The sequence below is a fragment of the Symphalangus syndactylus genome, chromosome X, assembly GCF_028878055.3.
Source record: "Symphalangus syndactylus isolate Jambi chromosome X, NHGRI_mSymSyn1-v2.1_pri, whole genome shotgun sequence".
NCBI classification, from domain to species: domain Eukaryota; kingdom Metazoa; phylum Chordata; class Mammalia; order Primates; family Hylobatidae; genus Symphalangus; species Symphalangus syndactylus.
This window is the reverse complement of record NC_072447.2, coordinates 30,808,957-30,833,281: the sequence shown is the minus strand read 5'-3', so window position 1 is coordinate 30,833,281 and position 24,325 is coordinate 30,808,957. Positions and strand designations below refer to the sequence as shown.

The 24,325-nt window shown below is 49.9% G+C and overlaps 1 protein-coding gene across 4 annotated transcripts in view; it reads left to right on the top strand.

Moving 5' to 3' along the window:
* The first annotated feature begins 2,432 nt into the window (after positions 1-2,432).
* Positions 2,433-24,325, top strand: part of CTPS2 (CTP synthase 2) — a 130,222-nt gene continuing 108,329 nt past the window's right edge. The window contains exons 1-4 of one of the 4 annotated variants that reach the window (XM_055269374.2): positions 2,433-2,714; positions 12,282-12,486; positions 21,261-21,431; positions 22,023-22,123. In XM_055269374.2, coding sequence (XP_055125349.1) covers positions 12,321-12,486; positions 21,261-21,431; positions 22,023-22,123 — 438 coding nt within the window. In that variant the 5' untranslated portion in view covers positions 2,433-2,714; positions 12,282-12,320. The other 3 variants (XM_055269370.2, XM_055269373.2, XM_055269372.2) reach the window with 3 other exon arrangements.

Here is a 24,325-nt window from a genome sequence, read left to right as displayed (position 1 = left end):
ATGGAACTGTGGAAGGAAACCTTACATATGCGGCAGGTGTTAAGTATTAGCACCCATACCAACCCATTTCACAAACATTCTTTCCCCTGAGCCCTCTGGAAGACTTGTTTATACCTCTAGCCTTTTGACAAGGTGGTTCCTTGTCCCTCCCCTGGACCCCCCAACACCCATGGAGACCTGGATCACCCCCAAGGATACCCCGCTGAGTGAAGCCTCTGCTTATTTTCCCAGAAATTGACATCATTGTTCCAAGCTCCTTACTGCTTCCTCCACAACACTGTTCTTTCATCCTTGGTGGGGAGAAACTCCATTGTGTTTATTTTATTTTATTTTATTTTGAGATGGAGTTTCGCTCTTGTCGCCCAGGCTGGAGTGCAATGGCGCGATCTTGGCTCACTGCAACCTCCGCCTCCCGGGTTCAAGAGATTCTCCTGCCTCAGCCTCCTGAGTAGCTGGGACTACAGGCGCATGCCACCACGCCCGGCTAATTTTTTGTATTTTTAGCAGAGACAGGGTTTCACCATGTTAACCAGGATGGTCTCCATCTCCTGATCTCATGATCCACCCACCTTGGCCTCCCAAATTGCTGGGATTACAGGCTTGAGCCACCATGCCTGGTCGTATTTATTTTTTTAATTAATTGATTTTTTTTTGAGACAAAGTTTCACTCTGTTGTCCAGGCTGGAGTGCAGTGGCACGGTCATAGCTCATTGCAGCCTTGATCTCCTGGGCTCAGGCGATCTTCCCGCTTCAGCCTCCCCTGGGATGCACGCTAGCACACCTGATAATTTTTGTATTTTTTGTAGAGACGGGATTTTGCCATGTTGTCCAGGTGAGTCACCAACTCCTGGACTCAAACTATCTGCCTGTCTCAGCCTCTCAAAGTGCTGGGATTACAGGGGTGTGCCACGGCACCAGGCCTCCATTGTGTCTTGAAAGGCACTGACATTTGTTCTGCAACCTTCTCCCTTTCCTTGTCACAGTCATCTATTAGTTTCAGGCTCACTACCCACCCCGCAACCCCAGTTCTCTAAAGTTCCTTGACCTCGATTGACTCCTCCACCTCCTATCATCCTTTTGGGACCCTCAATGTCCAACACACCAGCCTTGTGGGCACTAAACCCAAGGCCAGTGATGCCCATCTCACTTTTCTATTCCATGGTAGCTGCTACACCCCAAACGGTCTCTTTCCTGGAATATCCATTTGAAGGCCTGAACTCCAGCACCACACTCTCTGCTGCCAGTTTGCCAGTCCTCTCCTCAGAGGCCCTGGCCTTGGAGCCCTTCTCTTATCTGTCTCCCAGACCATCAGCTCCTCGCTGGTTTTATTAATAGTTCCTGTCCTCTAGGACTAGAGCTCTGGCCCATCACTGCAGTCGCAGTCTTTCTGTGCCCTCCGCCTCCTCACCCTCTTGTCCTTCTACTCTATGCAAGCAGGAAACTTGGGTTTCATAACTGAGAGCTATATTTCTGTAGATACCTTGCCAGATTATAGCTGGACACCACTACACGATGATAGTTTCTAAACTCCAGTAGGTCTTCAGTGACTCTTGTCTAACTTGTCGCTCCAGCATCTCACACTGGTTATGCAAAATTTCCACCACTTTCCTAAAACCTTCCATCTCACTTCAGACCCTTCTGTTGTCCATGTTAGCTTCCTTCAGTGGTTTGCTTCTTGCCTTCACCCGAAAAACCTCCTGTATCTGTTCCCAGCACCAATCATCCTCCAATACTCTTTTTTTTTTTTTTTTTTTTTTTTTTGAGACAAAGTCTCCTCTATCGCCCAGGCTGGAGTGCAGTGGCCTGATCTGGGCTCACTGCAACCTCTGCCTCCCAGGTTCAAGCGATTCTCTCTGCCTCAGCCTTCGGAGTAGGTGGGATTACTGGCAGGTGCCACCACGCCCGGCTAATTTTGCATTTTTAGTAGAGACAGAGTTACACTACGTTGGCCAGGCCTGGTCTTTAACTCCCTACCTCAGGTGATCCGCCTGCCTTGGCCTCCCAAAGTGCTGGGATTACAGGCGTGAGTCATCCGAAGAGTGACTTTATTTAGAGTATTTGGGCGGGGTGCAGTGGCTCAAGCCTGTAATCCCAGCACTTTGGGAGGCCGAGGCAGGCGGATCACCTGAGGTCGGGAGTTCGAGACCAGCCTGGCCAACGTGATGTAACCCCGTTTCTGTTGAAAATGCAAAATTAGCCGAGCGTTGTGGCATCCACCTGTAATCCCAGCTACTCCGGAGGCTGAGGCAGGGAGACTCCCTTGAACCCGCGAGGCGGAGGTTGCAGTGAGCCGAGATCGCGCCATTGCACTCCAGCCTGGGCAAAAAGGGCGAAACTCCGTCTCAAAAAAAAAAAAAAAAAGTCACTCTTGGAAGCCTTAATTGCCTTCCTCCCCTCACTGCACCCCCGCAGCTCTTTGCTGCAGAAGTATTGTTCTAGGGAACCTTACTGGTTCCAACAGAAGGGTGGACCTCCCACCAGACTGTGAGCTAGCTCCTCAAAGGCAGGCATTTCCTTTCCTTTTCCTTCTCTCCTGAGCGCTCCTGCAGTTCCTGGGGCGTAGTAGGGGATCCACAAGCGTTTGTGACCAGTGAAGTTCTTCACAAGGGTGAGATCTGCACGGGAGGACCCGAGCGAGGGTCTCGGCTTGCCAGGAAGCCGGGACTCTCCGGGAAGCGTGGAGTTCACCCGCGCACTCGAAGTGCCTTTGCAAAGTGAGCCACGGGAGGGAGGAGCGGTCCCCGGGCTGGGCGAGGCCTGGGGCCCAGTGCGTCCAGAGCGGAGGGTGACGGGAGCTGCCTGTGCTGGAGGAATCACTTTTTAGGCGCTTGTTTTGGACCATTGCACAAACCCGGGTGCAAACCCCAAGCTCACCAGCGTGAGTCAGCTGGGCCAGCAAGAGGGAGAGGGGAAGGTGGGCGAGGAGGGCGCCGCGCACCCCGAGGCCCGTGTGGGCGGTGGGAAGATCCCGGGGGCGGCTTTGGACAGCCCCGGCAGCGACCCCTTCCCCAGCCGGACAAGTGAGCGCCAGGCCAGCGGCGGGGTGGAGCCCGCCGTGCCCACCGGCCACCCTCCCCTGCGCTACCACGACCGCGCAGGTAACTTCCCTTCTGGGCCTGTCCCAGACCCCCAGGGCCTCGGCGCCCGGGCCGTCCCTCGTCCCCAGGGCCTCTCCGCCCTGCACACCCAGCCCCGGTGCACTTGTGGGGCCGGGCTCCTTTGTCCGCTCTTTGATGGCGCCGGCTCTCTCCCCAGCGCTGAGTCGAGTCCGGCCGCCAGCCCCGCGCGTCCCGCACCCCGCGCTCGCAGACCTTGGCTGCCGGGTGTGGCGCGGGGACTGGGGAACGCTGGCCCGTGCCCAGTGCGGTCGGAGCCTGTCCCGCGCGTCCCCGGGACGCGCTTCTTCCCGCCTCCGCCCGCGCCAGCGCCCGCACCCGCACCCGGATCCCCACTTCTCCCGGCCCTCGGGAGCCTGGAGAGCCCTGAGATGGCGTTGGCGGAAGTGAAGCCCCGAGCGGGGGTCGGCGAGGCTGGTGATCAGCGCTGGTAACATGGCCTTTCTGTCCTCTCCCCGGTCCCAGTGCACCCCTTAAACAACGACCCCCGCGTTTTCCCCGTACTAGATGGTTAGGGCGCATAGTGCCGAACTATGCTGCTGCTACAAAATAGCTTTTTGGGGGCAACATAGAAAAGAATTGTATGTATGGTTTATATACAACAAAATGTCCCATTTTCAGTGTGCAAATCGATGGGATTTGACAAATTATACACTCCTGTAACCACTATCCCAAAGTGGACATTGACCATTTCCTTCACCCTGCAAAGTTCCCTGGTACCTCCTTTCTGTCAATCTGCCCCAGGCCCTGCACTCAACCCCGGTTCTGATTGTTATCATAGCTTAGCTTTGCCTGTTCTAGAACTTCATAGAACAAGATCATCAGGTAAGTACTCTTTTGTGTCTAACATTACTTTTTAAATGGCCATCACTGAGAAGGTGTCTCTGAGTGCTTCTGGTGCTTTTATTTGCTCTAGGCCTGCCTGGTCTAATGTGGGAGCCACTGGTCACATGTGGTTATTGAATACTGGAAATGTGGCAAAATCCATACTGAGATGTGCTCTGAGTATAGGCACCTGATTTCTGAAAGCTTAGTACACAAAAAAGATGTAAAATATCTCACTAATAAATTCTTACATTGTGCGTTAAAAGTGATAACATTTTTGGCTACATTGGGTTAAATAACATATATTAACATGAACTTCATTTGATTCTTTTTACTTTTTTAATATGGCTACTAGAAACTTAAAATTACGTACCTAGCTGTGTAATATTTTTTATTAGGTAGTGGAGACAGCACAGCTCTACACTATGCTATTCTATAAACACTTGGTTCTGCTCACTGCATGTAAGAGTAAATGAAAAACTTGTCTTGACACCAGAAACCATCCTCAATGGAGGAAGTGATCTAAAACAGGGCCAGCCTTTCCCTGCACCTTTGAAACTTTGTTAAACTTACTTGTTTGCTTAAAAGAAGTAGAGGGCCGGGCAAGGTGGCTCATGCCTGTAATCCCAGCACTTTGGGAGGCCGAGGCAGGCAGATCACGAGGTCAAGAGATCGAGACCATCCTGGACAACATGGTGAAACCCCGTCTCTACTAAAAATACAAAAATTAGCTGGGAATGGTGGCACGCACCTGTAGTCCCAGCTACTTGGGAGGCTGAGGCAGAAGAATTGCTTGAACCCCGGGGGGCGGAGGTTGCAGTGAGCCCAGATCGTGCCATTGCACTCCAGCCTGGTGACAGAGCACGACTCCATCTCAAGACAACAGCAACAACAACAAAGTAGAAAGAATTAGGTGTCTCCTTGGTATTAAGTTGCATTTTTACAAAAGGTCTCTAAAATATCCAAGGTGCATTAAAAAGGTATCTTCTGTTTTTGAAAAAACAGAAAATGAGTAATTGCTTATGTAGGGGAGGAAAGAGCTGATATCATAAGGGTCACGGCTGACAGCCTTAAACAAGAGACAGATTAACAAGAAAGAAGCATAACAATTTATTGAATCATAGGTTTATGTGACATGGGAGCCATCAGAAATGAAAACCCCTTAAAGATGCAAGGGAAATGATCTGATTTTATGCTTGGAGTCCATGAAGCAGGGACAGATGAGCTGATGGAAATAGACTGAGTGGGGAAACCCAGCAAAGCCTGTCCACATTCTTCTTGGCCTCTCTGTTGTAGCATTTCTTCCTCCCCAGTATGGGGTAAGACCTCTTTGGAATGAGGGTCTTAATTTCTTTATGGCCAGCTGTTGTATAGAAAGGTGGTTGAGAGGAAGGTTAGAGTCATATTTTTTGGCTTTGTGGCTGGCTTTGGGGGGAAAGGGGTTCTAGTTTCTATGACTTGCCTTGGGGGAGTATGAGGGGTGAGAAACAGGAGGGCAGGAGAATGTCAGAGAGAAACTGCTTCTGAGGCCTTCATTTTGGGGTTTTGTTTTCTGAGCCCCAACACATACAATCTAATCACCTAAATATATTAAGACATAACATGGTGTATCTTTGACCAAATTAAGATAGAAATCTTTTTGTTTGTTTGTTTGAGACAGAGTCTCACTCTGTCACCAGGGTGGAGTGCAATGGCACGATCTTGATTCACTGCAACCTCCACCTCCTGGGTTCAAGTGATTCTCCTGCCTCAGCTTCCCGAGTACCTGGGACTACAGGTGGGCACCACCACGCCTGGCTAATTTTTGTATTTTTAGTAGAGACAAGGTTTCACCATGTTGGCCAGGATGGTCTTGATCTCTTGACCTTGTGATCCGCCCACCTTGGCCTCCCAAAGTGTTGGGATAACAGACGTGAGCCATTGCACCCGGCCATAAGATGGAAATCTTAATGGTGACAATTAAAATTTAGATCTTAGTTTTAAAAAACATAGTCAATAATATATTCAATTTTATAGTCTGCTTTCTCTTTTTCAGGTAACATAAGCATTTTCTTTCTTCCTTTTTTTTTTTTTGAGACAGAGTTTTGCTTTGTTGCCCAGGTTGGAGGGCACTGGCACAATCTTGGCTCACTGCAACCTCCACCTCCCAGGTTCAAGCAATTCTCGTGCCTCAGCCTCCCGAGTAGCTGGGATTACAGGTGCACGCCACCACACCTGGCTGATTTTTTGTATTTTAGTAGAGATGGGGTTTCCCCATGTTGCCCAGGCTGGTCTCGAACTCCTGAGCTCAGGCAATCTGCCTGTCTCGGCCTCCCGAAGTACTGGGATTACAGGCGTGAGCCACCGCGCCCGGCCACATAAGCATTTTCTTTTTTTTAAACTTTTTTTTTTGAGACGAAGTCTCGCTCTTGTCCCCCAGGCTGGAGTGCAATGGTGCTCTCTGGGCTCGCTGCAACCTCTGCCTCCCGGATTCAAGCGATTCTCCTGCCTCAGCCTCCCAAGTAGCTGGGATTACAGGCGCCTGCCACCACACCTGGCTAATTTTTGTATTTTTAATAGAGACAGGGTTTCACCATGTCGGCCAGGCTGGTCTCGAACTCCTGACCTCAGGTGATCCGGCTGCCTCACCCTCCCAAAGAAGCATTTTCTTATATAAAAAATTATTAGGCATAATGTGACTTGTACGAATGTATGCCAGTTTTCTTCACCATACCTCTGTGGCGTTTTTCCATTTCGGTAACTTTTACAAAGAGAGTCATTTGAACAGTATAACAGTGCCAGAATAAGGTATAATTAAAGCACAGTTTATTTGCCCCTTAATCCTGCAGGAAAGGTCAAGTCCAGTGGAACACAGACCTTGTCTTTTTGTTTATCTCCATATTCCTAGGACTTGGAAATATGTCAAGCATGCAATAGATGTTCAAATAAACATTATATATGTAATATATGTATATATATAATTTATTTATTTATTTATTTGAGACAGAGTCTCACTCTGTTGTCCAGACTGGAGTGCAATGATTTGATCTTGGCTCTGGGTTTGGATTGAGAATGTTTTAAGCTATAAACATAGGTCAGATAGGTGGGTGCCCCGGTGACTAGTGAAGATGCGCAATGGCATTGAATGTGATCAACTGTGTTGTGTAGAGAAAGGTAGGCCCAGGGACTTAGGGAGGCCATCTGGGATGGAACATGTATATTTTGAATAGCTTCAGTTTACTCACCCTGACCATGGTCAGCTAGTTCAAATGGAATTCATAGCTCTGATGTGTGATAACTTCAGTAAAGATAGTTTGTTTTGAAAGGTAAGCAGGGGAAACCACAAAATCAGAATGGGCATTCCTTTGAGGAGGACAAATAAGAAGTGGGTAACTGAAATTGTTCCTACCCGAATGCATTTGTGCTGAATTTCCAAGTACTTAAAAAAATTGTGAAATTACAAATGAAAGTGAAATTTATAGTTATTACCTTTTGTTAGTTACTGTCTCTCTCTTTTTTTTTTTTTGGTACTGAGTCTCGCCCTATCGTCCAGGCTGGAGTGCAGTGGTGTGATCTCAGCTCACTGCAACCTCCGCCTCCCGGGTTCAAGTGATTCTCCTGCCTCAGCCTCCCATGCAGCTTGTGTAGCTGGGACCACAGGCGCACGCCACCACGCCCAGCTACTTTTTGTATTTTTAGTAGAGACATGGTTTTGCCATGTTGACCAGGCTGGTCTTGAACTCCTGACCTCAGGTGATCTGCCCGCCTTGGCTTCCCAAAGTGCTGGGATTACAGGCATGAGCCACCGCACCTGGTCTCTCTTTTTATTTTTGAGACAGGATCTTGCTTTGTCACCCAGGCTGGAGTTTGGCTCACTGCAGCCTTGACCTCCTGGGCTCAAGCAATCCTCCTGCCTCAGCCTCCCCAGTAGCTGGGACTACAGGTGTGTGCCACCACACCTGGCTAATTTTTTATTTTTCTTTTGTAGAGAGGGAGTCTCACTATGTTGACCAGGTTGGTGTCGAACTTCTGACCTCAAGAGATCCTCCCGCCTCAGCCTTCCAAAGTGTTGGGATTACAGATGTGAGCCACCATGCCTGGCATTATTTTTCTTTTTCTGTAACTGTAATTTTATATTAGTGGTCTTAGTTGCCCATTTGCCTGCCATGAGTACACAAATAATACTGTTTATGGTCTACTTTCACATACGTGGTGAAATTACAAGAGCAGAAGGCCCCTGTACACACTCAAGGGAAAAACAATAGTACTCAAAGTAAAGAAAATCAAGAGTTATTGGGCTTCCTATAAAACAAACGGGTTTGAATCAGAAAGCAGCAGAAAAGTCAAATAAATTTTCCTTATGACTGTCAACTTAAAAATCACAAGATCTATAAATTTAGAAAGGAGACTTTCTTTTTTAAAACATTTTCTTTTCTTTTCTTTTCTTTTTTTTTTTTTTTTTTTTGAGACAGAGTCTCACTCTGTTGCCCAGGCTGGAGTGCAGTGGCGTGATCTCGGCTCACTGCAACCTCCGCCTCCCAGGTTCAAGTGATTCTCCTGCCTGAGCCTCCTGAGTAGCTGGGATTACAAGTGCCCGCAACCACGCCCGGCTAATTTTTGTATTTTTAGTAGAAATGGGATTTCACCATGTTCGCCAGGCTGGTCTTAAACTGCTGACCTCAGGTGATCCACCCGCCTTGGCCTCCCAAAGTGCTGGGATTACAGGTGTGAGCCACCATGCCTGGCCTAACTTTTACATTTTTTAGTAGAGACAGGGTTTCATCATGTTGGCCAGGCTGGTCTCAAATTCCTGACCTCAGGTGATCCGCCTGCCTCAGCCTCCCAAAGTGCTGGGATTACAGGCATGAGCCATTGCACCTGGCCAAAATTTTTCTTACCTTTCGAGTCAGAGTCTCACTCTGTTGCCCGGGCTGGAGTGCAGTGGCATGATCTGGGATCACTGCAACCTCTGCCTCCCAGGTTCAAGTGATTCTCATGCTTCAGCCCCGCAAGTAGCTAGGATTACAGGTGCCTGCCACCACACCTGGCTAATTTTTTATTTTTAGTAGAGATAGGGTTTCACCATGTTGGCCAGGCTGGTCTCGAACTCCTGACCTTAAGTGATCTGCCTGCATTGGCCGCCCAAAGTGCTGGGATTATAGGTGTGAGCCATTGTGCCTGGTGACTTTATTTCTTTTCTTTTCTTTCTTTTTTTTTTTTTTTTTTTTTGAGACAGAGTCTTGCTCTGTCACCCAGGCTGGAGTGCAGTGGCACGATCTTGGCTCACTGCAACTTCCGCCTCCTGGGTTCAAGCCATTCTCCTGCCTCAGCCACCCCAGTAGCCGGGATTACAGGTGTGCACCACCATGCCCAGCTAATTTTTGTATTTTTAGGAGAGACAGGGTTTCACCATGTTGGTCAGGCTGGTCTCTAACTCCTGACCTCGTGATCCACCTGCCTCGGCCTCCCAAAGTGCTGGGATTACAGGGGTGAGCCACCGTACCTGGTTTACTTTATTTCTTTGCAGGCTGTAACAGCCTGCAAAGGGGCCATCCCACAGGCTGGGAAGCACACGTTTTAAAGAGACAGGGTCTCGCTATGTTGCCTAGGCTGTTCTCAAACTTGTGGCCTCAAGTGACCCTCCTACCTTGGCCTCCCAAAACCAGAGGCAGGCACTCTGAAGGAGGGTTCAGTTTTATGCTGAACGGGTTGGCTAAACATACATATTCAACAGGTTACAGGAGGAGCTATGAATATTCATGAAGGTGGTCCTGACTAGTGTATTGAATAAACATGCAAATAGCATATGACCCCTGTTCACTTTGGGGTGGAGACTTAACATTTAAATGAATTTCAGTTAAGCCCTATACATCAAAAGATCTTTTCAGGACATGAAGGCACGCAAGTCCACAGCCTCTGTAAACTGGCCAGAGCCAGTCCATGGTTGGTGGTCTTATCAGGAGATAGTTACTGAAATCAGTCCAGTAAAAGCTGTAGTTTTGACTGGTGTAACAGGATTCAGTCAGTTAGCATCTGTGAGCTAGATGAGTTATAATTGTTTTAATATTGCTTATTTAAAAAGTTTTTATTTTTTTGAGACAGAGTTTCGCTCTGTTGCCCAGGCTGGAGTGCAGTGAGCCACTGCACCCGGCAAGACTTTTTTTTTTTGAGTAATTTTAGGTTCACAGCAAAACTAAGTGGAAAGTACAGAGTTCCCATACACCTTCTCCCCCACTGCTATGCCCAGCCTCCCTGACTATTAACATCCTGTACCTGCAGAGTGGTACATTTATTATAATCAGTGAACCTACATTGATGCATCATTTTTGCCTAAAGTTGATAGGTTTTTGTTTTGTTTTTTTGAGACGGAGTTTCGCTCTCATTGCCCAGGCTGGAGTGCAATGGCGTGATCTTGGCTCACAGCAACCTCTGCCTCCTGAGTTCAAGCGATTCTCCTGCCTCAGCCTCCCGAGTAGCTGGGATTACAGGCATGCGCCACCACACCTGGCTAATTTTGTATTTTTAATAGAGATGGGGTTTCTCCATGTTGGTCAGGCTGGTCTCGACCTCCCGACCTCAGGTGATCTGCCCGCCTCGGCCTCCCAAAGTGCTGGGATTACAGGTGTGAGCCACTGCGCCTGGCAGAAAGTCCATAGTTTATTTACACCAGGGTTTGCTCTTCCTGTTGTCCATTCTGTGGGTTTGGATAAATGTATAATGACATGTATCCATCATTACAGTATTATACAGAATAGTTTCACTGCCCTAAAATTCCTTTGTATTCTGCCTATTCATCCCTCTCTTCCTCCTACCCACTGACAACCACTGATCTTTTTACTGTCTCTCTAGTTTTGCTTCTTCTAAAATGTCATATAGTTGAAGTCATACAGTATGTAGCTTTTTCACATTGGCTTCTGTCACTTGGTAATATACACTTGAGATTCCTTCATGTTTTTTCATGGCTTGGTAGCCCATTTTTTTTTTTTTAACACCAAATTATATTCCTAGAGATTGGTGTATTTTTTCCACTTTACAGATGAAGGAATAGGCACAGAAAGGATAAATAACTTGCCCAAGGCCGGGTGTGGTGGCTCACGCCTGTGATCCCAGCACTTGGGGAGGCCGAGGTGGGTGGTCACTTGAGACCAGGAGTTCGAGACCAGCCTGGCCAACATGGTGAAATCCCATCTCTACTAAAAATACAAAAATTAGCCCAGCATGGTGGTGCATGCCTGTAATCCCAGCTACTTGGGAGGCTGAGGCATGAGAATCATTTGGACCAGGGAGGTGGAGGTTGCAGTGAGCCGAGATTGTGTCACTATACTCCAGCCTGGGCAACAGAGTGAGACCCTGTCTAAAAAAAAAGAAAAAAAAAAAAAAGAACTTGCCCAGGTACAGTTTGTACAGCTCAGTCTGACACTGGAGTCTGAGCTCTTCAACGTTTTAGCATGCCTGTGAATCCTAGAGAAATGTGTTTTATCATGATGAAGTTGGTTGGATGATAGAGTTGAGGTCTTTGGAAACCCAGGGCAACAGACCTAGGCACTTTGCTTGCAGAAGGTATCCACATCTGTCTGTATAGTGACAACAATAAAAAGCCTAGAAGATAAGACTTTGTTTCAAAAAGTTCAGGTATTTAGTTGAGACAGAAAACTGCTGTGTGCTTTTGAAATTTTGGTGAGATGAAGCATGGTGGCTCACTTTTGTAATCACAGGATCTGGGGAGGCCAAAGCAAGAGGATTGCTTGAGCCCAGGAGTTTGAGACCAGCCAGGGCATCATAGTAAGAACCTGTCTTTACAAAAATGTTTTAAGAATTAGCTGGGAGAGGTGGCACGTGCCTGTAATCCCAGCTACTCTGGAGCCTGAGGCAAGAGGATTGCTTGAGCCCAGAAGTTCAAGGTTGCAGTGAGCTATGAACATGCCACTGCACTCCAGCCTGGGTAACATAGCGAGACACTGTCTCTTAAAAAAAAGACATTCTGAGCTAGGTGCAGTGGCTCATGCCTGTTATCCCAGCACTTTGGGAGGCTGAGGCAGGTGGATTACTTGAGCTCAGGAGTTGGAGACTAGCGTGGGCAACATGGTGAAACTCCGTCTCTACAAAAAAACCACAAAAATTAGCAGGGCGTGGTGGTGCTCACCTGTAGTCCCAGTTACTAGGATGCTGAGGTGGGAGGATCGCTTGAACCCAGCGAGCAGAGGTTACAGTGAGCCATGATTGCACCACTGCACTCCAGCCTGGGTGACAGTGAGACTATGTCTAAAAAAAAAAAAAAAATTAATTCTGGTTGAATGCACTGTCTCCTTTACTAGTTTCAAATATTTCTCTTTCCTTATCCATTATTTTATTGCCTTTCAGATTATATCTGGGTGTTGGCACCCAGCCACTGTTCTGCCAATGAAGTACATCCTGGTCACGGGTGGGGTCATCTCAGGCATTGGTAAAGGGATCATTGCCAGCAGCATTGGAACGATTCTAAAATCATGCGGACTCCGAGTTACTGCCATAAAAATCGACCCCTATATTAACATCGATGCTGGCACTTTTTCACCTTATGAACACGGTACGAAAGTGAACCACTTCCCCCTTATAGCACTAGGCTCAACTGCATTCTTTCTTCCATTTTGGGTAATTTCTTTAGGATGTAGTTCCAGATTTAGAGTGACTAGATCGTATGCTATGAATATGTGAATATTCTCATGGTCATTGACACATTGTTCATACCTCTGATAACATTCCAGATTAATCATCCTTTTTGGAAACACTGTACCTTTTGCACTATGGATTCTGTTTTATTTTTATCATAAAGGTAGTGTGTTTCTCTTAACATTTCCCACTGCCTGGGGTAACTATTATTAATGGTGACATTTTGATGTATGAGTATATTCGATTTATTTTTAAAATGGCATTAGCCCTTACATGCTATTTTTAAAAAACTTTTTATAAGGCCCGGTGCGGTGGCTCACGCCTGTAATCCCAGCACTTTGGGAGGCCAAGGCGGGTGGATCACGAGGTCAGAAGATCGAGACCATCCTAGCTAACATGGTGAAACCCTGTCTCTACTAAAAATACAAAACATTAGCTGGCGTGGTGGCACGTGTCTGTAGTCCCATGTACTCAGGAGGCTGAGACAGGAGAATCACTTGAACCTGGCAGGCAGAGGTTGCAGTGAGCCAAGATCAAGCCATTGCACTCTAGCCTGGGCAACAGAGCAAGACTCTGTCTCAAAAAAAAAACAAAAACAAACAAAAACAACAAAAAACCAACCCCCCAAAAAACCTTTTTATATACAAGCAAAAAAGTGCATAAATCATAAGTGTACAGTTCGATGAATTTTCATTAAATGAACACACTGTATAACCAGCCCCTGATCAAGAAACAGAAATGTTCGTGTCCTGCCGAGCACGGTGGCTCACGCCTGTAATCCTAGCACTTTAGGAGGCTGAGGCGGGCAGATCACGAGGTCAGGAGATCCAGACCGTCCTGGCTAACATGGTGAAACCCCATCTCTACTAAAAATACAAAAATTAGCCGGGTGTGGTGGCGGGAGCCTGTAGTCCCAGCTATTTGGGAGGCCAAGGCAGGAGAATGGCGTCAACCCGGGAGGCGGAGCTTGCAGTGAGCCGAGATTGTGCCACTGCACTCCAGCCTGGGTGACAGAGTGAGACTCCATCTCAAAAAAAAAAAAAAAAAGAAATGTTTCTGTCCCTTGTTGCTATCCTGTCTTCCTGTTTTTGTTTTTTGAGACAGGGTCTCACTGTATCGCCCAGGCTGGAGTACAGTGGCCAAGATCTCAGCTCAATGCAACCTCCACCTCCTGTGCTCAAGTGATCCTCCTGCTTCAGTCCCCTGGGTAGCTGGGATTACAGGTGTGCACCACCACGCCTGGCTAATTTACGTATTTTTTTATAGAGCTGGGATTTTGCCATGTTACTCAGGCTGGTCTCGACCTCCTGGGCTCAAGCAATCCTCCTACCTCGGCCTCTCAAAGTGGTGGGATTACAGGCATGAGCCACTGCGCCAGGCCTTGAATATTTTGTTTTAAACTTTACTAACCTGAGAATAAAACAAAAAGAGGGTATCTTATTGTTTTAATTTAGATTTCTTTGATTTTGATTTTGTTTGTGAATGACTTATTCAAGTCTCTGGTAGATTGTATTTTTGCTTCAAAATGTCACCCACCATCCCTCTGTGGAGTACATTTCCCTGCCCTTTGACCTTGGAGTTTGGCCACGTAGGATAGTTAACTTGTCCTGGTTTGTTTGGAACGTTCCTGATTTTACAACAGAAAGTCCTGTGTCCTGGGAGCCCTCTTAGTCCTGGGCAAACCAAGTAGGTTGGTCACTCTATTTGGCCATGTGATCTATTTTGTCCTATGGGATGTTAGGGAATATTAACATATGCCTTGTTGAAGCAGAAAATGTCAAATGCATCTGTGTGGTTTGGCTCAGTCTGTCTTGTGCTTCTGCCCTCTACCATGAGAACAGATGGTTTTCAGAGATTTCTCGTTCAGTCTGGGTCCTGGAATGAGAAGACACAAAGAATAGACTCCCAAGTGGCTCACAGCCCCCATGTAATATGAGGGAGAAATAAATAAATGTTTTGTAACTTGCAGAGATTTTGGGGTTGTTTGTTGTGTGGCACCGTTGACTAATGCCATGTGTTACACCAAATTTTCTTTGGATTTTTTTTTTAATTATAATTTTTTTTTTTTTTGAGACAGAGTCTCACTCTGTCACCCAGGCTGGAGTGCAGTGGTGCGACCTTGGCTCACTGCAACCTCCACCTCCCAGGTTCAAGCGATTCTTCTACCCAGCCTGGCAAACATGGCGAAACTCTGTCTCTATTTAAAAAAATAATAGGCCGGGCGCAGTGGCTCACGCCTGTAATCCCAGCATTTTGGGAGGCCAAAGCGGGTGGATCATGAGGTCAGGAGATAGACACCATCCTGGCCAACATGGTAAAACTCTGTCTCTACTAAAAATACAAAAAAAACCTTCCTTCCTTCCTTCCTTCCTTCCTTCCTTCCTTCCTTCCTTCCTTCCTTCCTTCCTTCCTTCCTTTCTTTCCTTCTTTCTTTCTTTCTTTCTTTCTTTCTTTCTTTCTTTCTTTCTTTCTTTCTTTCTTTCTTTCTTTCTTTCTTTCTTTCTTTCTTTCTTTCTTTCTTTCTTTCTTTCTTTCTTTCTTTCTTTCTTTCTTTCTTCTTTCTTTCTTTCTTTCTTTCTTTCTTTCTTTCTTTCTTTCTTTCTTTCTTTCTTTCTTTCTTTCTTTCTTTCTTTCTTTCTTTCTTTCTTTCTTTCTTTCTTTCTTTCTTTCTTTCTTTCTTTCTTTCTTTCTTTCTTTCTTTCTTTCTTTCTTTCTTTCTTTCTTTCTTTCTTTCTTTCTTTCTTTCTTTCTTTCTTTCTTTCTTTCTTTCTTTCTTTCTTTCTTTCTTTCTTTCTTTCTTTCTTTCTTTCTTTCTTTCTTTCTTTCTTTCTTTCTTTCTTTCTTTCTTTCTTTCTTTCTTTCTTTCTTTCTTTCTTTCTTTCTTTCTTTCTTTCTTTCTTTCTTTCCCTCTCTGGCCCAGGCTACAATCTACTCGGCTTGCTGCTGCCCGCGCCACGGACTACCTGGGACTACCGGCGCCCGCCACCGCTGCCTGCCTTTTCTCCTTTGGATGCAGGCACGCGTTCGCCATCTTGGCCACGCTGGTCGCCAGCTCCTGACGCCGAGTGCTCTGCCCGCCTCAGCCTCCCGAGGTACTGGGACTACAGACGGAGTCTCGCTCACCCAGTGCTCGGTGTTGCCCGGGCTGGAGGGCGGTGGCGTGGTCTGGCCTCGCGGCAGCCTCTACCCCCCGGCCGCCTGCCTTGGCCTGCCAGGGTGCTGGGATTGCAGCCCCTGCCCGGCCGCCGCCCCATCTGGAAGGTGGGGAGCGCCTCTGCCCGGCCGCCCCGTCTGGGAGGTGAGGAGCACCTCTGCCCGGCCGCCCCGTCTGGGAGGTGAGGAGCGCCTCTGCCCGGCCGCCCCGTCTGGGAGGTGAGGAGCGCCTCTGCCCGGCCGCCCCGTCTGGGAGGTGAGGAGCACCTCTGCCCGGCCGCCCCGTCTGGGAGGTGAGGAGCGCCTCTGCCCGGCCGCCCCGTCTGGGAGGTGAGGAGCGCCTCTGCCCGGCCACCCACCGTCTGGGAAGTGAGGAGCGCCTCTGCCCGGCCACCCACCGTCTGGGAAGTGAGGAGCGCCTCTGCCCGGCCACCCACCGTCTGGGAAGTGAGGAGCCCCTCTGCCCGGCCACCCACCGTCTGGGAAGTGAGGAGCGCCTCTGCCCGGCCACCCACCGTCTGGGAAGTGAGGAGCCCCTCTGCCCGGCCACCCACCGTCTGGGAAGTGAGGAGCGCCTCTGCCCGGCCACCCACCGTCTGGGAAGTGAGGAGCGCCTCTGCCCGGCCACCCACCGTCTGGGAAGTGAGGAGCGCCTCTGCCCGGCCACCCACCGTCTGGGAAGTGAGGAGCGCCTCTGCCCGGCCACCCACTGTCTGGAAAGTGAGGAGCGCCTCTGCCCGGCCACCCATCGTCTGGGAAGTGAGGAGCGCCTCTGCCCGGCCACCCACCGTCTGGGAAGTGAGGAGCGCCTCTGCCCGGCCACCCATCGTCTGGGAAGTGAGGAGCGCCTCTGCCCGGCCGCCCCGCCCGGGAAGAAGTGAGGAGCGCCTCTGCCCGGCCGCCCCGCCCGGGAAGAAGTGAGGAGCGCCTCTGCCCGGCCGCCCCGCCCGGGAAGAAGTGAGGAGCGCCTCTGCCCGGCCGCCCCGTCCGGGAAGAAGTGAGGAGCGCCTCTGCCCGGCCGCCCCGTCCGGGAAGAAGTGAGGAGCGCCTCTGCCCGGCCACCCATCGTCTGGGAAGTGAGGAGCGCCTCTGCCCGGCCGTCCCCGTCTGGGAAGTGAGGAGCGCCTCTACCCGGCCGCCCCGTCTGGGAAGTGAGCAGTGCCTCTGCCCGGCCGCCCCGTCTGGGAAGTGAGGAGCGCCTCTACCCGGCCACTCACCGTCTGGGAAGTGAGGAGCGCCTCTGCCCGGCCACCCACCGTCTGGGAAGTGAGGAGCGCCTCTGCCCGGCCACCCACCGTCTGGGAAGTGAGGAGCGCCTCTGCCCGGCCACCCACCGTCTGGGAAGTGAGGAGCGCCTCTGCCCGGCCACCCATCGTCTGGGAAGTGAGGAGCGCCTCCGCCCGGCCGCCCCGTCCGGGAAGAAGTGAGGAGCGCCTCTGCCCGGCTGCCCCGCCCGGGAAGAAGTGAGGAGCGCCTCTGCCCGGCCGCCCCGCCGGGGAAGAAGTGAGGAGCGCCTCTGCCCGGCCGCCCCATCCGGGAAGAAGTGAGGAGCGCCTCTGCCCGGCCACCCCCGTCCGGGAAGAAGTGAGGAGCGCCTCTGCCCGGCCGCCCCGTCCGGGAAGAAGTGAGGAGCGCCTCTGCCCGGCCGCCCCGTCTGGGAAGTGAGGAGCGCCTCTACCCGGCCGCCCCGTCTGGGAAGTGAGCAGTGCCTCTGCCTGGCCGCCCCGTCTGGGAAGTGAGGAGCGCCTCTGCCCGGCCACCCACCGTCTGGGAAGAGAGGAGCGCCTCTGCCCGGCCACCCACCGTCTGGGAAGTGAGGAGCGCCTCTGCCCGGCCACCCACCGTCTGGGAAGTGAGGAGCGCCTCTGCCCGGCCACCCACCGTCTGGGAAGTGAGGAGCGCCTCTGCCCGGCCACCCACCGTCTGGGAAGTGAGGAGCCCCTCTGCCCGGCCACCCACCGTCTGGGAAGTGAGGAGCGCCTCTGCCCGGCCACCCACCGTCTGGGAAGTGAGGAGCCCCTCTGCCCGGCCACCCACCGTCTGGGAAGTGAGGAGCCCCTCTGCCCGGCCACCCACCGTCTGGGAAGTGAGGAGCGCCTCTGCCCGGCCACCCACCGTCTGGGAAGTGAGGAGCGCCTCTGCCCGGCCACCCACCGTTTGGGAAGTGAGGAGCACCTCTGCCCGGCCACCCATCGTCTGGGAAGTGAGGAGCGCCTCCGCCCGGCCGCCCCGTCCGGGAAGAAGTGAGGAGCGCCTCTGCCCGGCCGCCCCGCCCGGGAAGAAGTGAGGAGCGCCTCTGCCCGGCCGCCCCGCCCGGGAAGAAGTGAGGAGCGCCTCTGCCCGGCCGCCCCATCCGGGAAGAAGTGAGGAGCGCCTCTGCCCAGCCGCCCCGTCCGGGAAGAAGTGAGGAGCGCCTCTGCCCGGCCGCCCCCGTCCGGGAAGAAGTGAGGAGCGCCTCTGCCCGGCCGCCCCGTCCGGGAAGAAGTGAGGAGCGCCTCTGCCCGGGCGCCCCGTCCGGGAAGAAGTGAGGAGCGCCTCTGCCCGGCCGCCCCGTCCGGGAAGAAGTGAGGAGCGCCTCTGCCCGGCCGCCCCGTCCGGGAAGAAGTGAGGAGCGCCTCTGCCCGGTCACCCATCGTCTGGGAAGTGAGGAGCGCCTCTGCCCAGCCACCCACCGTCTGGGAAGTGAGGAGCGCCTCTGCCCGGCCGCCCCGTCTGGGAAGTGAGGAGAGCCTCTGCCCGGCCGCCCCGTCTGGGAAGTGAGGAGCGCCCCTACCCGGCCGCCCCGTCTGGGAAGTGAGCAGCGCCTCTGCCCGGCCGCCCCGTCCGGGAAGAAGTGAGGAGCGCCTCTGCCCGGCCGCCCCGTCCGGGAAGAAGTGAGGAGCGCCTCTGCCCGGCCGCCCCGTCTGGGAAGTGAGCAGCGCCTCTGCCCGGCCGCCCCGTCCGGGAAGAAGTGAGGAGCGCCTCTGCCCGGCCGCCCCGTCCAGGAAGAAGTGAGGAGCGCCTCTGCCCGGCCGCCCCGTCCGGGAAGAAGTGAGGAGCGCCTCTGCCCGGCCGCCCCGTCCGGGAAGAAGTGAGGAGCGCCTCTGCCCGGCCGCCCCGTCCGGGAAGAAGTGAGGAGCGCCTCTGCCCGGCCGCCCCGTCTGGGAAGTGAGGAGCGCCTCTGCCCGGCCGCCCCGTCCGGGAAGAAGTGAGGAGCGCCTCTGCCCGGCTGCCCCGTCTGGGAAGTGAGGAGCGCCTCTGCCCGGCCGCCCCGTCCGGGAAGAAATGAGGAGCGCCTCTGCCCGGGCGCCCCATCCGGGAAGAAGTGAGGAGCGCCTCTGCACAGCCACCCATCGTCTGGGAAGTGAGGAGCGCCTCTGCCCGGCCACCCACCGTCTGGGAAGTGAGGAGCGCCTCTGCCCGGCCGCCCCGTCCGGGAAGAAGTGAGGAGCGCCTCTGCCCGGCCGCCCCGTCTGGGAGGTGAGGAGCGCCTCTGCCCGGCCACCCATCGTCTGGGAGGTGAGGAGCGCCTCTGCCAGGCCACCCATCGTCTGGGAGGTGAGGAGCGCCTCTGCCCGGCCACCCATCGTCTGGAAAGTGAGGAGCGCCTCTGCCCGGCTGCCCCATCTGGGAAGTGAGGAGTGCCTCTGCCCGGACACCCATCGTCTGGGAGATGAGGAGCGCCTCTGCCCGGCCACCCATCGTCTGGGAAGTGAGGAGCGCCTCTGCCCGGCCACCTATCGTCTGGGAAGAAGTGAGGAGCGTCTCTGCCTGGCCGCCCCGTCTGGGAAGTGAGGAGCCCCTCTGCCCAGCCGCCCCGTGTCTGGGTAGAAGTGAGGAGCTCCTCTGCCTGGCCGCTCCGTCTGGGAGGTCTACCACGGAGGCCAGAAGCAATGTGGGGGCTGGACGTGGTGGCTCACGCCTGTGGTCCCGGCACTCTAGGGGGCGAGGCGGGTTGATCACTTCGGACTAGGAGTTCGAGACCAGTCTGGCCAACTTGGCGAAACATGAAGAATACAACAGACAAACCAACCAACCAACTCAATGACAACAAAACAGGTCTACCCTGGAGTCATACTCTAATTTTTTCTATTTTCCTCCCTTTCTGATCCTTTATCCCACTTTCTTTTTCTTCCTCTTCCTTCTCCCTCTTCTTTGTCAAATAGAGGATTGAGTTATTATCACTGATCCATATAAAGTCCCTCTCTCATTTATTTTAACTCCCACCCCCATTTCTATTCCCCGACTTCCCATGTGCAACCTTCCTAATATGTTTGATACGCATCTTTTTGTTTGTATGTATTTTTAGAAAATGTTTATTGTTTTTGTATGCAAAAAAAATTAATAAAAAAAAAAAAAAAAAAAAAATACAAAAAAAATAGCTGGGCGTGGTGGTGCACACCTGTCATCCCAGCTACTCAGGAGGCTGAGGCAGGAGAATCGCTTGAACCAGGGAGTCAGAGGTTGCAGTGAGCCGAGATCGCGCCACTGCACTCCAGCCTGGCAATAGAGCGAGACCCTGTCTCAAAATATTAATAATAATAATAGTAATACAAAGATTAGCCAGGCGTGGTGGTACATGTCTGTAATCCCAGCTACTTGGGAAGCTGAGACATGAGAATCGCTTGGATCCAGGAGGTGGAGGTTGCAGTGAGCTGAGATGGTGCCACTGCCCTCCAGCCTGGTTGACAGCGAAACTCTCTCAAAAAAAAAAAAAAAGAAAAAAGAAAAAAATGGAAAAAAAAGTATTGTGGTATCAATTTGCTTTTTTCCTTAAAATTAGTTTTCTAGACCACAGTTATGTACCTTAGAATGGATAAATAAATTAGGATATAAAAGGTTTCTGATTAAATTTGTAAGTTAATCAACCTTTTTTCCTGTGGACATCTAACAGTAGGAATAAATGATAGTTCCCTTAATAGGGGAAAGGTTCAATTCTTACAAGGTGGCTTTAGAAACATACGCCTCCCAGTCCATGCCCTGAAGTGACAATAGAGATCTACAGACGTGTCTAGTAGTTAAAGTGGGTGCTCCTCGTGTGATGAAGTCTGCACCTGTCTTTTATGACAGTGCATTGTGCACGTAGCTTATGGCACACACAGGCTTTTTCCCTCACTTTCACCAAGTTGCCTTATGGGTTAGCTGTGGCCTTGCTTTGTCATCTACTGTGTAATTATGGCTTTAATCAAGATGAGAATCAAGTAAAAGTTTCTTATCGCAGTTCTAGAGTCCAGGATACTGATGCTTTGAAGTAAAATGCTGTTTGTTTTTAAAATTTCTGTTTTCATGTGGCACATGTTGAGTTTGGAAAAGCTAAGTCTTGAAGACAGAATTTCAGTAGATTAAAAAAAAAAACCACAATTGAATACTATAAATAGAATTTTCTGATGCATTTTCTTGGATATAATTGAATTGTTAATTTCTCCACCAAAAAGGAGATGGTGATAGAATATGGCTTAGAAATACATCTTTTACCAGCTTTTTAACAAAAATATGTCCATCTTTGAAAAATCTACTGGAAGCAAAGTTTTGATTTTTCCATTGCCTTTTTAATCCTAGGTGAAGTCTTCGTCTTAAATGATGGTGGAGAAGTTGATTTAGACCTTGGAAATTATGAAAGATTTTTGGATATTAATCTTTATAAAGACAACAATATCACCACGGGGAAGATATATCAGCATGTGATCAATAAAGAGAGGCGTGGTGATTACCTGGGGAAAACAGTGCAAGGTATTATATTCCACAGACATTATGGAGCCCTGTGTGCTGAATATCTTTGTGCTGCTCAAAAGTAGAACTGAAGGCCAGGCACGGTGGCTCACACCTGTAATCCCAGCACTTTGGGAGGCCGAGGCCAGTGGATCACCTGAGGTCAGGAGTTCGAGACCAGCCTGACCAACATGGTGAAACCCCATATCTACTAAAAATACAAAAATTAGCCGGGCATGGTGGCGCATGCCTGTAATCCCAGCTATTTGGGAGGCTGAGGCAGGAGAATCGCTCGAACCCAGGAGGCAGAGATTGCAGTGAGCCGAGATTGTGCCACTGCACTCCAGCCTGGGCGACAGAGTGAGACTCCATCTTAAAAAACAAAACAAAACAAACAAAAAACCCAAAAAACCAAGTAGAACTGAAAATGTCACAGTCCCTGCGCTCTACAAGTTCTAATTCTTTTAAAATTATTGCGTTTTTTTCTTTTCATTTTCCAAAAATATGTCAGGGTAACTTGCCAGGTGACTTTCTGGTGATTGGCGAGGCCTAAAGCACATTCTTTTCTCATGAGCATGGAATAAACTTTTGTATTAATACTTCTTTCTACAGTTGTCCCTCACATTACTGATGCTGTCCAGGAGTGGGTTATGAATCAAGCCAAGGTGCCGGTGGATGGTAATAAGGAAGAGCCCCAAATATGCGTTATTGAGGCAAGCATAGAACTTTCTTTATAAAATTATATCTTGCTGGGTCTTTGAGCATCTGATCTTCATTTATTTGACAAATACTTACACACGCCCTCCTGAGTGCTGGACACTGGGCTAGGAGGTGGGGTCATAGCAAGAAACAACATAGATGGCTTCTGTCTTTGTGGTCACAAGTGAGTGGGCAAGATTGGCATTAGGCAGACAATCACACATACTTCTGGGTGGACGTGCAGTGATCTGCTTGTGGAGACTGATCAGCTGTTGATAAAATCAATGTGAGGGCGTCTTCTGTGCTGGGGCCTGGGATGGGCACAGTCTCTGCCCTTGGGGAGCTTGCAGACAATCCTGTCTGCACACAACAGACTGTATTCTAGTGCATGCTATTTGAAAAGTATTTCCGAAGTGCTTTGGAAGTGTAAAGAGACACTGGGTTAGGGAAGTCAGATGGTAGAGGTGATAAGTGATTAGTATCAGCTGTTTAAAGAAAGAAGCTAGTGGCTGTGCGAGGTGGCTCATGCCTGCAATTCCAGCATTTTCAGATGCCAGGGTGGGAGGATTGCTTGAGCCCATGAGTTTGAGACAGCCTGGGCAACATGGCGAAAACCCGTCTCTACAGAAACTACAAAGATTAGCTAGGCATGGTGGTACGCACCTGTAGTCCCAGCTACTTGAGAAGCTGAGATGGGAGGATCTTTTGAGTCCGGGAGGTTGAGGCTGCAGAGAGCCGTGATTGCACCAGCACTTCAGCCTGAGTGATGGAGCCAGACCCTGTCTTAATTAAAAAAAAAAAAAAAAAGTAGTATTTGAACTTGCCACTTGTTCACTTCCTTCACCTTGTTCCCTTCCTCTCCACGTGTAGAATGAGAATAACATCCATATCCTCCTCCTCTAAATGTCAGTTGGCTTAATTGTCTGGCGAAACAGCAGAGTAATGACCAATTTGGTTCTTAGAGTCAGGCTGCCTCAGTTCGTATTTCTGCATGTATAGCTCAGTGATTACGAGTCTGGAGGCAAACTGTCTGGGTTTGTAGCCTAGCAAGGTCACTTTTGGGGAGGAGGGGGTGACCTTAGGCAAGTTTGCTCAACCTCTCTGTGCCTCTTTAACTCATTTAACTCATTTGTAACTCATTGTTTTGAAGATTAAATAAGTCTCTACACTTGGTGCTTAGAATGGTGTCACAGATACAGTAAGTGCTTAAAAATTATTAGCTAGTATTAAGATGCCTGTATGACTTTTGGAAAATTCTCACAGTTTCAATGTCCTCATTTGTAATAATGTGGTAATAATATAATATTGTAATAATAAGATAACAACAGGATTGTTTGGGGATTAAATGCAGTGTATCAGAGCACTTTGCAATGTCTGGCATTTAGGAAGTGCTCAGTAAACGTAAGTTAGCTATTATTACTGTCATCAATGTAAGTGTTAGCAGATATGTAGAAGATCCATTTTGTTAATAGTAGAACTGATAAAGTTACTGGTTATTTATTTATTTTTTATAGATAGGGTCTCGCTATGTTGCCTCGGGCTGGAGTGCAGTAGCTATCCACAGGTGTGATCAAAGCCCAGTGTAGCCTCAAACTTCTGGGCTCAATCAATCATCTTGCCTCAGCCTCCCAAGTAGCTGGGACTACAGGTGTACCACCACTATGCCTGGCAAATTTTTACTTTTATTTCTTATTCTACCCTTGAATTGACTTGTTTGCCTTCACAATGATTAATTTAGCACTTAATATATACTAGCCCTGATGATAGCTGCTAGGGATGTGAGGTTGAGTGTGATCTAACTCCTGCTCTCCAGGAGCTCATTGGCTGGATTTTAAATTTCATGGAAACAGGGAAACTGACAAACAGAACCCCTTCTCCGTTATAACCCTGATGTTTATATTTGCTTACTGGATACTAGTGGTCAACCATCCTCTTTGGTTGATTGTAAGTTGTGTTCAACAGTTGTGTCTGTGCACCATTTAAGCTTTTGAAGAAGGACTGCCAAAGCTGATTTTTAGTTTTAATCATAGAGGAGCTGTTGAAATGTTTTCAAGCCATTTTTATGAGTGAGACCTCAACTTCTCAGACCAGTGGAACTGACAGGTTTTATTTATATTAGTACGAGTTATCTTGGCATGAACCTGGAATAATTTATGCTTGTCTTAAAGGAATAACAGGTTTCTTTCTTTCTTCTTGTTTATTTTCCAAAAAAGAAG